The 13,687-nt window shown below is 39.6% G+C and overlaps 1 protein-coding gene across 3 annotated transcripts in view; it reads right to left on the bottom strand.

Annotated features, from left to right (window-relative positions):
- ldlrap1b (low density lipoprotein receptor adaptor protein 1b) overlaps nucleotides 1-10,369 on the bottom strand; it is a 40,226-nt gene extending 29,857 nt beyond the window's left edge. For 2 of the 3 annotated variants that reach the window (XM_059353503.1, XM_059353502.1), the window contains exon 1: nucleotides 10,128-10,369. In XM_059353503.1, the coding sequence (XP_059209486.1) occupies nucleotides 10,128-10,212 (85 nt within the window). In that variant the 5' untranslated portion in view covers nucleotides 10,213-10,369. The remainder of the gene's footprint in view (nucleotides 1-10,127) is intronic. The other variant, XM_059353501.1, reaches the window with a different exon arrangement.
- Between the last annotated feature and the right edge of the window lie 3,318 nt (nucleotides 10,370-13,687).

Here is a 13,687-nt window from a genome sequence, read left to right as displayed (position 1 = left end):
AAAGGGAAGTTGGCTAATCATGACATACAGTCAAATATCAAGAACGTGCAAATGGAGGCAGCTACTAAATATTCACACTATAAATTCACATACATACACACAACAAATGTAATGGACAATTAGGGAGATGCAACAGTTTAATCACAGTGGAAACAGCAGGAGCCCTCTGCTGTGCTGTGAGTGTAGGCTAAATAAGGTAGTTAAGACTCAGCGGCTCGCACAGAGGGAGATTTGCATGCTGCGATACGAGCATAAAAACACAAATCACCACAGCCATCCTGACAACTAAGTCGTTTTATCACTGCGATCTAGCTTGCTTCCAGACAGCATTAATATCGTTTTTCTGCTGGAAAAAGGAGGAAAATGCTTCTCCAAATACAAACTATGATTGAGGACTGAGAGGAATTAAAGATGAAAATGTCCACTCATCCTCGCAGTTAGTGACACATTTCTCAAGCGAAACCGATTTGAAGGTGATAAAGCTGAGCAGGACTGAGTCAGACCTACACACTGATTAACTATCACTTGAAACAGTAAGGGTTTATGTTCTACCTGTATTTGGGGAAATCCTTTCACTTCCTTGTTACTAGTATCATTCTACAAGTGATACCAGATTATTATTATAATCTATTGTTATTATTAGTATAATATGTCATCTGTCATATATATATCTGTCATGAATTCTTATTTGGGGATTCTAAGAAAAGGGAAGAGGAACATACAAACATAAAAACAGACTTTCAGGTCAACAGTGAAAGCCCCACCAGCGCTCCACAGCTCTAGCAGGCTCCACGAGTCGAGCCTGCTGCATCAACAATTTCCCCTTTGTCAAGGTTTGAAAGGAGCTTCTGAGCATTGAGAGCTCTCCATGTGGTGTCACATTGGCGTCAGTGAATGACTGAGAGGAGACTGAGCCCTCCGGATCCTGAACTGTGAACGATCATGTCTGGCTGGACACACTTCTGTCTACCTGCCATGCCATTTCCTGAACAAGATTAATGAATAAATCCCCCCTGGGGTTTCTGTTGTTCTCAAAACTTATTCACACTGGGAAACAAGCACCAAAACCTGGCAATCAACAGGGTCAACTCTTTCTTTGGTTAGAGATGTGCGTCACTGAGGGATATTGGGAAAAGGTGTGTACTCTGGCTGCCTTTCCTTTGGTCTCGTGAGGATCAGTGTTAAGCTACGGACAGAAGTAACATCATCTGCTTTCCAGAGATGCTTTGAGAATCTGAGTGCAAGTCATGATCAGTTCTCACTCCAGGCAGACTGGAATGGGAGGGAACCATCTGATGGGGCTGGGTGATTTATCATCAATTATAATTTTGGCTTCCAATGATGAAAAACAAGATAATTGTTTTTCGAAATGTGTTTTCAGTGCAATGAAAAGAAAATCAAGGAGATCAGCTGTTAAGAATGTTTTTTCCCCCCAAAAGTTCAATAAATGCATTTTAAGAGGTACTGTTTCTAATAATCTAATGCCACTACTGACCACAATTTTTGTGATTTTTGGCATAATAGAATTGATATACATTTGGTCAGCTAGTATTTTCAGCAGCAGTACTGTGCATTTGGAATCAACACAAAATAAACAAGAGCTCCAGAATGAGATCATTTTGCTCCAAATGTGACCAAAAATCGACAACATTTTTACTGGTCACACCACTGTGCATGACATTTAGCAATGGGTCCCTTCCTCCAAATTCAACTTGGTGAGAGAGAGAGCAAGTGTTGAGCAGTTGTGGTGATATATTTTCAGCGTGCCTAAATGCTTGCCACTGCACCTATATGAAAAGGTTTGTCTAGAGCCCTGTAAACTATTGTGTTCATCATTATAAAGAAACATGTCACCCAGTGCAAAGGTGCCGCTCACTGATGCGTTCCTAATCGCTTTCTAATAGGACAACAATAGAAGTCTATGGCACAGACAGAGAAAAAAAAATAAGGCTTTCGATACACACACACAAGGCTCAGAGTGATAAATCCAAGGGAGAACGTGTATGTTTGGGGCTTTGTTGACAACAAGAAAAATAGAGACAAATAACACAAAAAACCTTTGAAAACATAAGGGAGTGTCTAAAAGATCAATAGTTCCCAATTACTATGGTATAACAGAAGTGCAGCCGGCCACCAAAGCAAAATGTGCTCATGTATCTTCAGCTATTTCAGGCCTCAGCTGACCTGGGCCTGCGGTGAGATGACCTCCTCTTATCTCACAGCAACAAGACATTTGCAAAAAAAAGACCTGTTCCAGCATTATTAGATTCCAATCAGGACACTTTGGGCTAATTTAGAAACTGCCGACTCAGATGAGGAAGATGCCTGCAGGGATACACAGAGACACAGTACAAAGCTTGTTGAGAGAGGGAGCCTTGGACAACCTCTAACTATGCCACGAAAAGTTAAGTCCTACATTTCTATTGCACACTAACTTCCCTAGTTGAGTCTTCTTTAACCGTGTTATGTAATGCATGCATAAGAAACATTATGATCTGTTCACTGTTGATGTCAGTGCAGGTTAAAGAAAAAAGCCCCATCATCACCACTACTTAAAATGAGACTATTATGGGAAAAGACTAAGATCGAGCATTGTTAGAGAAGAGAAAGAAAAAGTGTGCTACTACACATGGGGCGTCTGTCACTGTCTGTCCCTGCCTGGTACAAAGACTCATCCAGTACCATTGTTCCCACTCTTAACTTCAGCTTCTGTGGAAAGGATAGAGGAAATGTTTTACATATTATCGGAAACCAAGGTCAAAGTCTCTCTGTGTGTCATACACAAATACACCAACAGCAATATATACAAAAGACCACAGAGACATAAACTGCAGGACAGTTGACTTAAGGGGCAATCGATACAAAGTAAGTAAGATGAACAGTCAGTGGGGATCCTTTATGTCCAGCAGCCTGTGACCTCTTTTCTCTCCGTCCTTGGACACCAGAGTGCTCCTCTTATTTCATCCTCTACACCAGCAGCCTCATGATACACTTTAATATAGCTTGGCGTATTCCCAGTAATACAAAGGAAGTGTTGCATGACTGTGTAGCTATCAGCATTTAATTTGATGACCATTCGAAACAATTCCAGTTGAGTGAAGGAAAGGATTTGCAGAGGATAAGAGCCTTATAGTCATGGTTTAGGTCATAACATTGAGACACGTGTCTTTCAGTATTGGCTAAATCCACTCAAAGAAGGAAAGTGAGGAGAGGGAGGAGAAACGAGTGCTCCTGCCAGTCAGGGATTACAGCTGATGACCAGCTGAGGCCAGAATGTACTCTCAACAAGAACCAGAGTTATGAAACTAATACTTAAAGCACCCTGTGCACAGCCACGCTAACCAGGACAGGGCTCTACAGTGTCACTATTTCACTTGCATTTTCCCCTAAAAATAGATATGTGCGAACCGAGAAAATAATTTACAAGCACAGTGCACAAGTAAAGATTACAACCAACTGTGTCCTTTCCACCCCTGCTGCTAATCATTAAAAAAATACAAGTCTGCAATACAGTTTTCTGGGATGATGCAGCCGGTGTCAAGTGAGAGAAAGGTAAACAATACTAAATAAAGGTATTGTGGAAAAGAGATGACGAGACAGAGGGATCCTGCGAGTGGAATTCACAAGGTTCAACTAATGAGGCTTCCCACTTTGCATCAACTGAGGCTGCTAACATAAATGTGAGCATGGCAGCCTGTAATGACAGGGCAGCTGAGAAGTATGCTAGCAAAGCTACCGGGAGCCCCGCTGTTACTTCAGCGCCTAATGGTTCCAGTTGAGGGAGAACATATATAGATTTAATACAGACTGGTTAAAATTATAATAATTATCTTGTGGTTACATGTGAAAACGTTTTAAAAGTAAGTGTAGACTGCAGGAGGAGCATGTTTCAATAGAAAAAGTGTATATATTTTTTGGTAAATACTGAGATTATGACTATTTAACAGGATTGTTCATTTTTTACTGTTTTTTTGAACAGTGGGTTTTTCTTAAACTTTAAATTGAATTCATCAATTTAAATTCAAAATTCAAAACAAATAAAAAATCAATGTACATTTTTATAAATTATTTAAACAAATTATAAATAATGTATTTATACACTTGAATAAATCTTCTAAAATAATAAATACAAAAATATTTGATAAAAATAAATAAAATCTGAAAATCACTGAAAATTACTAAACATATATTGAGTATATAAAACATAAATAAGTACATTTGCCTTGTTTCCATGATCGTTCAAAGCCTAAATTAAAAAATGAGACAGAGAGAGAGGGAAAAAAAGAAAGACAGAACACCCTCACCATCAGCAGCATGACGCATCACCAATCTACAAGCATGAAAAACAATTATTAGTCAGTGGACAAAACTGCGATGATTATGATCAGGCTGCTTGAACTGATAGCAAGTCCACTCAGGTATTAGACATTAGACTACGTCACAGTTACTAATAACAGAAAGAACCCACAAGGACGCCAAACCAGTGACAAAAAACGGCATGAAAATAAAAATAAATGAGCCACTACTTTGCTCTGACTGTTTGAAATCTTTGTTTCGTCACACATTTCCCCAAGGGCTGAGGAGTAGCCTTCTTGTTGAACCGGTCTGACACACAGGATCACAGATTTGCGTAATGTGTCCCTGAGATTTTGAAAGTGTGTGTAGGTGTGTGGAGCTCCTCTGCAAACCTCTTCTCTTCATCCTTACTCCAATGTGCTTTTTTGCAGAGACATGTTCCACCTTGTAATTTTGGCAGCATTGGCAGACATACAGGTGGAGGGGAGGATGGAGGGGAGGATGGCGGGTCAGTGAGCGGTAAAGGAATCTTCCATTCATTAAAATTATCCCCCTACTGCATTCCTAGGGATTTCATATACGAGATGAGTTTTAAGTAAAGGATGTGTTATATGAGGTTTTATACGATTTCATGGCCATTGGCGGAACACAAACGCATTTTGAGGAGTTTTGGTGCTAAAAAAGAGCAAGTCTTACCTGAATTACATGCTCACCAGAGTGGGGGGAGGGAAACTTAACCAACTACTTTGAGTTTCATTCCTGTCTACTGAACAAACACCCAAAAGACATCCAAAAACCTCCACAGCTTGACTAACAAGCCAGAGAAAAGGAACAACGAGGTCTTGGTCATGCTTTCGGAGCAGGAGAGCAATGCTCTTCTCATGCCTGCAGTTGTATTATTAACTCGCTTGCTCAGAACAGATTAAAGCGCAGAAGTCGTAATTGCTGGGGACACTGTATGACCAACAGTGTAACAGTTTCCAGAATGACATAGCTGCCTAAATATACTTAATTGGGATTTGTGGGCTTTCCCCTAGCTATAAAAGTCATAGCATTTATTTAGTCACCAAGATCTCCTACTGACAATGAAGCTAAAGAACTGTGAACTAGCACGCTGACCATATGTCTACACATATGGCTGAAGGAGATTACATCAATTATTTCTTACCAGGAAGGTGACGGGTTAGTCACTGTGCTCTCTGCCCAGACTTTCCTTATGGCTTCACAGAATGGCAAAGTCTTTCAAAGTACTGCCTACTGTGAAGAAATGGGGCAAATAATAGATGTTCTGTCTATTTCCTTGAATAAGAAAGAAAACAATCTTAGTGGGAACTTGGTTTTTCTAATTTTGTGTCTTCTCTAAATGTGTTTTTATAATTATAAGATGTCTTCTGCAGTTTACTGAGAAATCGTGTTTACTCTGAAATAATAACACATGGGAATAGATGAACATTTTCTAATTACAGGCAACTGAATGCAATACAGCACAGAGAATAACAGATGAAAATAGATTGCCTCACAAATCCATCATACTGCAATTTACCGCTCAACTTATCCTGAGCCAGTTACTGGTGTAATGATAACAATTCTGATGTTTAAAGTATCCTATTTTTTTCTGCCGCGTCAGCTGGAACACGAGAAAGTCAAACATCCATTTCCTTGCAGGATTAAAAATTGTCCTCTCGGAGAAATAGTGACAAAGCATGATTGTGCAGTCCTATCCACACATATTCACACGTGACTCAATACACTGACTCTACACACATAAGCTTACAGATACAGAAGAGCTAACAGGGCTATAAATCAGTAAGGGCTTTACAACTCCATAAAGGAATCCTACAGGAAGCAATCTCCATTATAGCCTGGCAGCTGCCTTTGGGTGACTTTGTGCAGGGGACAGAGGACTGACTGGCCAGAGCGGGGCCAGAGGTGCTGGCCGGTGCAGACCGAAAACAGTCTGTTGTAGGAAAAAAAGTTAATGAAAGGCCTATGCGTGTCATTAACTGGTATGCCATTTAGATTATAACTACAGATGTATAATTTAACACCATGCCCAACTTCTGTCATTGCACTGACGCTTTCTGAATAATGTACAAAATGCAAATTAGTCAACAGCTACACCAACTATCTCCGGTGGCAGTATCATGCACATTGGCTCACACATCCTGTTGGTCTAATGATGCAATCCAAATGGCTTAAGATCATACACACCCCCCATTAGCCATCTGCATGGGTCGACTCACATCCTGATATGTAGCTGTTTCAATATTGACAACCCCACAGAAGACAGCTCCTTGACCAGGGACGTGGGAGGGAGCTGTCTCTCTTCAATGCAGACAGGGATTTTCTGCCTCCCACACGTTACAGATTAGAAGAAAAAAGAAAAAAACAGAGCCATCATGACCTAAAAAGATGGTTGATGTTACATACCATTATTACCCCCCTTAAAATGGGAACTGTAATGAGAGGGCAGCGCTGAGAAACATTTTTGTCAGCTCAGCAGACTGCCAAAAAGCAACAGAGCTGTTTAAAACCATGCAGGAAATGACATTGACGACACATTCTTGCATGAGCAGAGGCACAAGACTGCAAAAACAAGGGTGAAGCGGACGCTAATGTCAGCCTGATTTACATGTTGACATACCATGATCATTAAAGAGACACGGGCCAGTTTTGTGAAAACAATGCAGGAACCTGTTACGATCCAACACTGACAGTGGGAGAAAAGGAATGCAGTGCTGATGGATGCCAAAGAAATGAATAGGCTGCTTTGACAAGGCCAAACCTACACACACAGAATGGAGAGACAATCTTCCTGCAGACATGTGGCAAAACTTTGCTTCACATTATAGACCTGTCTCAATGCAAGAATATTGTATTTTAAGCTTATACAACCAAAGCCAGAGGGCACACCAATAAATGAATTACTAAAATGTGTATTCTGTGGTTTAAATTACAGCAGTATTTGGATACATCCCATGCAAAAAACAAGATCCACCTCGTAGCAGAAGCTTACTGACACGACAAGATGAAACAAGTTGCCTTCTTATTCATGACTTTGCAGTTCACTGGTGCCTATACTGAGAACCCATTTAAGCCCATAATTAGCTCCAGATTGAAAAAAGAAGGAAGATGAATTGATGTAACTGAGGTTTCTTCATCACAGACAAAACAGGAAGCTCCACTGAATATGCGATACGAGTGAAGAAATAATTTATAATGGATATTAAATGATTGACAGAACCAGCTTCTGTCAGTCTGTCTGTGGCAGAAGCAGAGAGAGGGGAGGATGTGACTATCGTCTCAGATTTGACTGTATGTGGAGGCATGGCAAAGCTCACCATCAGTCCGAGCTTCCAGCAGCAAGGATTGATTGGTCGTTAGCCCTCTGTGACCACTGCCTGGTCTGATGTGGAAGAGGACCATGCTGATTGTGCATCACTCCCCCGCCCCCAGTGAGGAGCGGACCAAAACAAAGCATCGATTGCACTGTCTGGCACGTGTGACATCTTGCTGCCAAGTGCTCTATTGTCTATGAAATAAAAAAAAGGGGGGGAAGGAGGGAGAAGGGGGCATTGGAGCAGGGGACATTCCCCCTTTGTGTCAGCAAACATAAAAGGATCTAGGCAGCTCAGCCTGCATGTCACTGCCATGCTAGCAGCAGTGTGATCATGCTCAGCCGCCTGGGTGATCATGTACACATTGGAGGGTACAAAGCAGCAGCTGAAGCCAGGCATCATATGGAAATACCAGGTTTGAGCCTACCTAATTCCAGCTTGGCACAAGGATAAGATAAGATAAAAGAAACACTAGTCCCATGATGGGGGACATTGCACTGTTACAGCAGCAAGTGGATAGCAGGAAGAAGGAGGAGTATAAACAAGGGTAATGTAAAATAAAATAGCATAAATATAAAATAAAATAAACAAGGGAGGGAAGAACAAAATCAGCAAATAAAATAAAATATATATATATATTGATACTCACATGATGTGGGCGGATATCAACAAGATGTAGTGGACATTATTGCACAAGATTGAAAGATGAAATGAACTAGACTCCCCTACAAGATTGAGGATCTGCCACCACTTCTTATATTATTCATCTTTTCTTTTTTTTTGCAATGTTACAGCAGCAGATGGAAAGCAGAAAAAAGGATCAGTATTGTAAAATAATAATAATAATAATAATAATAATAATAATAATAATAGCATGAATATAAACAAAAATGAGGACAATATAAAAGTACATAATATCAACAATAAAAAGGCATACATATATATATATATATATATATATATATATATATGTGTGTGTGTGTGTGTACCTATGACGTGGGTGGATATAAACAAGATGTAAATGAGATGTAATGAACGTTATTGCACAAGGTTGAAAGATGAACTAGACTCCCCTATAAGATTGAGTCTCTGCAACCACTCCTTATACAGCCTCTCTCTTCTTTTTTTGTTTCGCATAGTGTATCGCCTAGCAACAGTGCCTTGCTAGGGATTGTACAGCCTTGCCATGAAGAAGACCACTCAGCTTTTCATGCCTTTTCACTCCCGGTGACTCCCCTTCTCTCTCTCTCTCACTATCTATCTATCTATCTCTATCTATCTATCTATCCATCCCTCTCTCTATCTATCCCTCTCTCTCTCTCCAGTCCACATCACAGTATTTCAGCCTCCCTGCTGAGCCTCTGTTGTAATTTTCACAAACGTGTCGGCAGAGTGACGTGGCAGACGGGGCTTCACAAACTTTTGTTATGACATTGTCCGTGTTTAAGTGAAAGAAACTAGCGACTCATTCGACAGATACGCGGAGAACTTGTTTCTCCGTGTGCCTCAACAGGAGTCAGTTTACCAGCTGCTGCCAGTTCAAGTGTCAAGTTCAAAAGCATAACGTCACACTGTTAAAATAATCGCCTAAGTAATTTTTTTTTATCCCTAAATCATCTCCTCATGACGCCGGCCACCTATGGTAAAATCGCCTACATCCTCAGTTGATCAGATCATGTGATTTTACCCCTTTAAGATCATCACTTCTTTGACAATTTGCCACATTCATAGGCATCAGATAAGAACCCAGCAAAGAAGAGCTAGAGAGAGATTGTTTAGTTATCAGTTTAGTTCATCAGTGTTTTATTGTTGACACTAATATTGGTAACAATTTACTCTAAGGTGTCCACATAAGAGTGACATGAGCGTGTCATAAACATGACATGGGATGTGTCATGAAAATTAATCACACTTTGAAGTAACATTTATGCTCATAATACTTGTCATGTCATGTTTTTGACAGGCTTGAGTGACTCTTATGTAGACACCTTCAAAATAAAGTGTTACCATATCTTGCTTAAGTCACAAAGGCATGTTCCAAAATTGCCTAAGTCATTTGTTTCTCTTAAGTTACATCATTTACACACAGTGTTATTACAATGCCAATAGCCATCCTTAGTTACATCCTTTTTGAGTGAAATGATCAATAAATGTCATATGTTACACTTTGGTGAAGTTTTTTGTTTCCTGCAAAACTTGAAAAAATGAGTTAGGCGATTATTTTAACAGGGTGACGATAACAAACATTTCCGACTCTGAATAGTCGCCCTAATGTTCAACTATCCGTGTATCGAGAGGCGAGGTCTGCCAAACAGCCCCACACTGACAGATATGTTGCCACCGACAACTGTAGCTGACGTCCGCGAGGGAGTTGTAAAGTAACACCGGTTACGGTTAGCTGCTTATCACAGCTAGCTTGGTTTCGCCATATTTAGCTAAATTAGCACCAGCTTAACGCCTTCGTTGTAGTGTATTGAACAACTGGGTACTCACTTTTATGTCTGCTAGCAGCCCACGACTGTTTGGCGATACTGGGGCTCCGTATAATTGCCCTTCCAGCGGATTTCAAAGCGTCCATATCGTGATCCAAAAGTGGGGCAAAGAGCCCGACGAGCGCCTGTCCGTTTGTGTCGAAACAATCCGCTTGGTTTTAAAACAGCCCTCTCCCGTTCAAACTTTTTTTCAGCTGTTTTTTCCTCCCCTCCGCACGGCTAGCTTTCAGTCGATGGTAGATTATCATGTTCGTCCCCCTGGGCGGTGTTTTGTATGTAAATTAACCGGATAATGTGCGTGACGCCCGTTTGTGGAATCACGCGAGTGAGGTTGTTGCAGCAGCAGCAGAAGCAGCAGCAGCGCTCCGGTGTTGTTCCTGTTAATGCGCGGCACAGTTCTACTCCCACCCAGTGTCTTTTGTGACACATGATTTGGTAGTCGCATCACGGGCTGTGGTTAGCCCTCTCATGTTTAATTCAGCCACATGGCTTCTTTTTATTGAGCTTCAAAAATTAATCTTCTATTGAGGGGAAATGTCAGTAATGTCATGACCAGAAACAGTTTGATGGGTGGCAGTAGTTCAGTTCAGTTTATTCACGTTTTCAGGTGGGGCCGGCTATACGCAGGGGTAAGAGGTGGCAGCGCCCCTTAGACAAATGCCTTGAAAAAAAAAAACAGATTTCTTACCAAAGTAACTAAGTACCAAGGTAACTACTCACTCAATCTGTCAAAAAAAATGACAGAAAAACAACAGATTTTGAGATGTCCAAAAATGGGAGAAAAAAGAAAGTACTATACTATAAAAATACTATACCATGTCCATTTTTGTCAAAAATTTTAAAATCACTAAAATGCTTAAAATGGACCAATTACAGTCTTTTGTAGCCTATCTAGTTACTTTGGGATGTCCAAAAATTGTATGACATAAAATGTATAGTCAACGACTAAAAATGCTTCAAATGGGTCAATTATAATCTGTTGATACATGTTATAGTATTATATGTCAAATAATAACAAAACCGTATTATGGGATGTCCAAAAAAAAGTCATACTACAATATGTCGATTTTTGTCAAAAAAAGACTAATAAATGCTAAAAATGGACCAATTATAATCTGTTGATACATGTTATAGTATTATCTTTCAAAAAATGAAAAAAAGTTACTTTGGTATTTAGTTACTTTGCATTTATCACCCACCCCTAGCTGGAGCATGATGTGTACGTATGATGCCCATTTTTTTTTTTTGCATAACAAGTTTTTATTTTATTTTATGTTTGAATATGCAAATGCAGTGTGAATTCATTTGCACATTATCCAAAAGACATAAAGCTAAACGTTGAATAAAGCAATTATCAAAGTTATTATTTTATTTAGTTGATAAATTAGATTCAAAGTTTTTACAGACAGAAATTGGGTTATCTCTTTTTATCATTTTCTAAATCAAAAATACTGTCAAAATCCATTTAAAAAAATCTATTTTTGTCATGTTTTTAGGAAGAAAATGTTCTATAAATCATCGTATGAATGATAAGAAGACCAACCCCTCAGTAAAACTCTTCAGAATATAGTTTATATGGTGTCTCTACGTGTGGCTGAAGTTGAGATTTATGGCTCAAAGCATGAGAAAAAATTAATTTTGAGAAAACGGCCTTGAAAGATTCCATACATTCTTAATAGAAATTACTTTTTAAAGCAAAATATTGAATTTAATTCATAGCAACAACAATATAGAACATCTAAAACACAATATATTGTGCAGGACAGTGGGAGCTTTCTAATGATGCCTGTGATGATAAGGTTTAGGTCGGTACTCCACGTTGCAGCAGAACGCTGATTTTTAGTGAATTTAGGGGAAATCTATTACACAAAATATACACCTAAATGTTTGTTTTAGATGCTTTCTTTCCGTTATTCTGAGAGAAGAAATGTGATGGGAGAAAAATAGCCCAAAACCTCAAAACTGACGGTGCATGAAAAAAGTGTAACATAAGTATCCATAGCTTCTATATCCTGCCCTGTTGCTCTGCCCTGAGCTCATCATACAAGTTACCAGCTGCAGGGGAGGAAGGCTGTGAGGCCCTTTTTCTTGGAAAAGACCCACCATATCAGTGAGTCATTGTTCAAAATTAAAAGTCTACGGGTCTCTGCTGGACATCTGGAGGAGAAGGGTCCCCTGATGAAAAAAATATGAAGTTAGGGAGATGCAGAGGGGAGACAAAGATGCCTCATTTCACAGGCCTGAATGGGGAGCCCTGCTGACCATGCCAAGAGCAATACATGTCACATTGACCTCTTTGTGCATGATTAAAAATACATCGCCAAAAGGATGAGATACAGTCAACTAACAACAATCCTGACAGTTGACATTTCTCAGAGATCAAAATGGGCCTTTGTGACAGTTTACAGTCCTCCTTTTTGTAGAGAGCTTTCAGAATATGTAAGGAAACCGTATAGATATGTTTAAGGATATAGGCCAACAAAAGGCACAATCATACACACAAATAACATTTTGTTTGGGTCAAACTTAATTAGCTTGTGAGTATAGCCAAAAATATGGATAATAACTTTAGTTTTTGATAATATCATGATTTTATTGTAATGTTGCTGATTGCAGATTCTTTTCAGGCAAAATTGTTCTTTCGTTGAACGTTTTTTAAAGTGAAAACTGTCTTTAAAGTAAGAAATAAAAAAATAAAAACCTTGGCATAGTATTGGGTCCATTGTTAATACATTTTAAATTACACCAAGCCCAATTTCAATGTTGAGTTCACTGCGCTTACATCATCATACACTATGAATGAACCACGAAGCAGAATGGCTTTCAAAAATATTGCAGCATCGGATGTCATAGAAGATGACAAGCTCGACCGGCTAATACTTCCCCAAGCAAATATTAGGCAACACCACCAATATCTTCAATCTGAAGTGCAGTTAAAGGTGACGTAGTTTTGAGTTCTTTCTGCACAAAAATGCTTCCAAGGGAGAATTATCACTGCATCAGTGTAGTACTGTACACCACGCCTCCCCTCTGTACTCAGGCAGGTGCATTCCTTTTAAATCCCTGTTTCTTTGTTGGCAGCTACAACCATGCTTCAGTGAGAGGCTTGAGACAAAAGAGTGCACTTTTCTGCTCATAAATCTGCCAGTTACTGAAGCATGCGAGACACATCTTGACTTTTAAAGCAGCAACACGGTGTAGTAGTTACAGTAGGTGTGTTAGGGAAGAAAAATCAATGTGTTTCTGCTGGAGATTGCTCAAATTCAACAGAGATGATTCTTCAATGTGGAGGGGAGTATGAAAGACAAAACATGATTTATTTATGCATGAGAAGAATCGCAAGAAAGCAGCCTCATAGCATCAGCCAGGGGAGAATACCTATACACATACTGTATCTATTCACTCATGCTGAAAATCTTTAGTGATCATCTGAGAAATGTAATCTGTTTTGTCATATTCCTTGTTTTTCTGAGGGACAGGTACAGACGCAGGGGGGCGGAAAGTCTATTTCCGCCAAGAAAATTGCTTATGGACTTTATGTTAATTGAGTAGGTCAAGAGA

This window comes from Centropristis striata, chromosome 16 (assembly GCF_030273125.1).
Source record: "Centropristis striata isolate RG_2023a ecotype Rhode Island chromosome 16, C.striata_1.0, whole genome shotgun sequence".
NCBI classification, from domain to species: Eukaryota; Metazoa; Chordata; class Actinopteri; order Perciformes; family Serranidae; genus Centropristis; species Centropristis striata.
The sequence above is the reverse complement of the archived record's forward strand: the minus strand, read 5'-3'. Positions and strand labels throughout refer to the sequence as shown.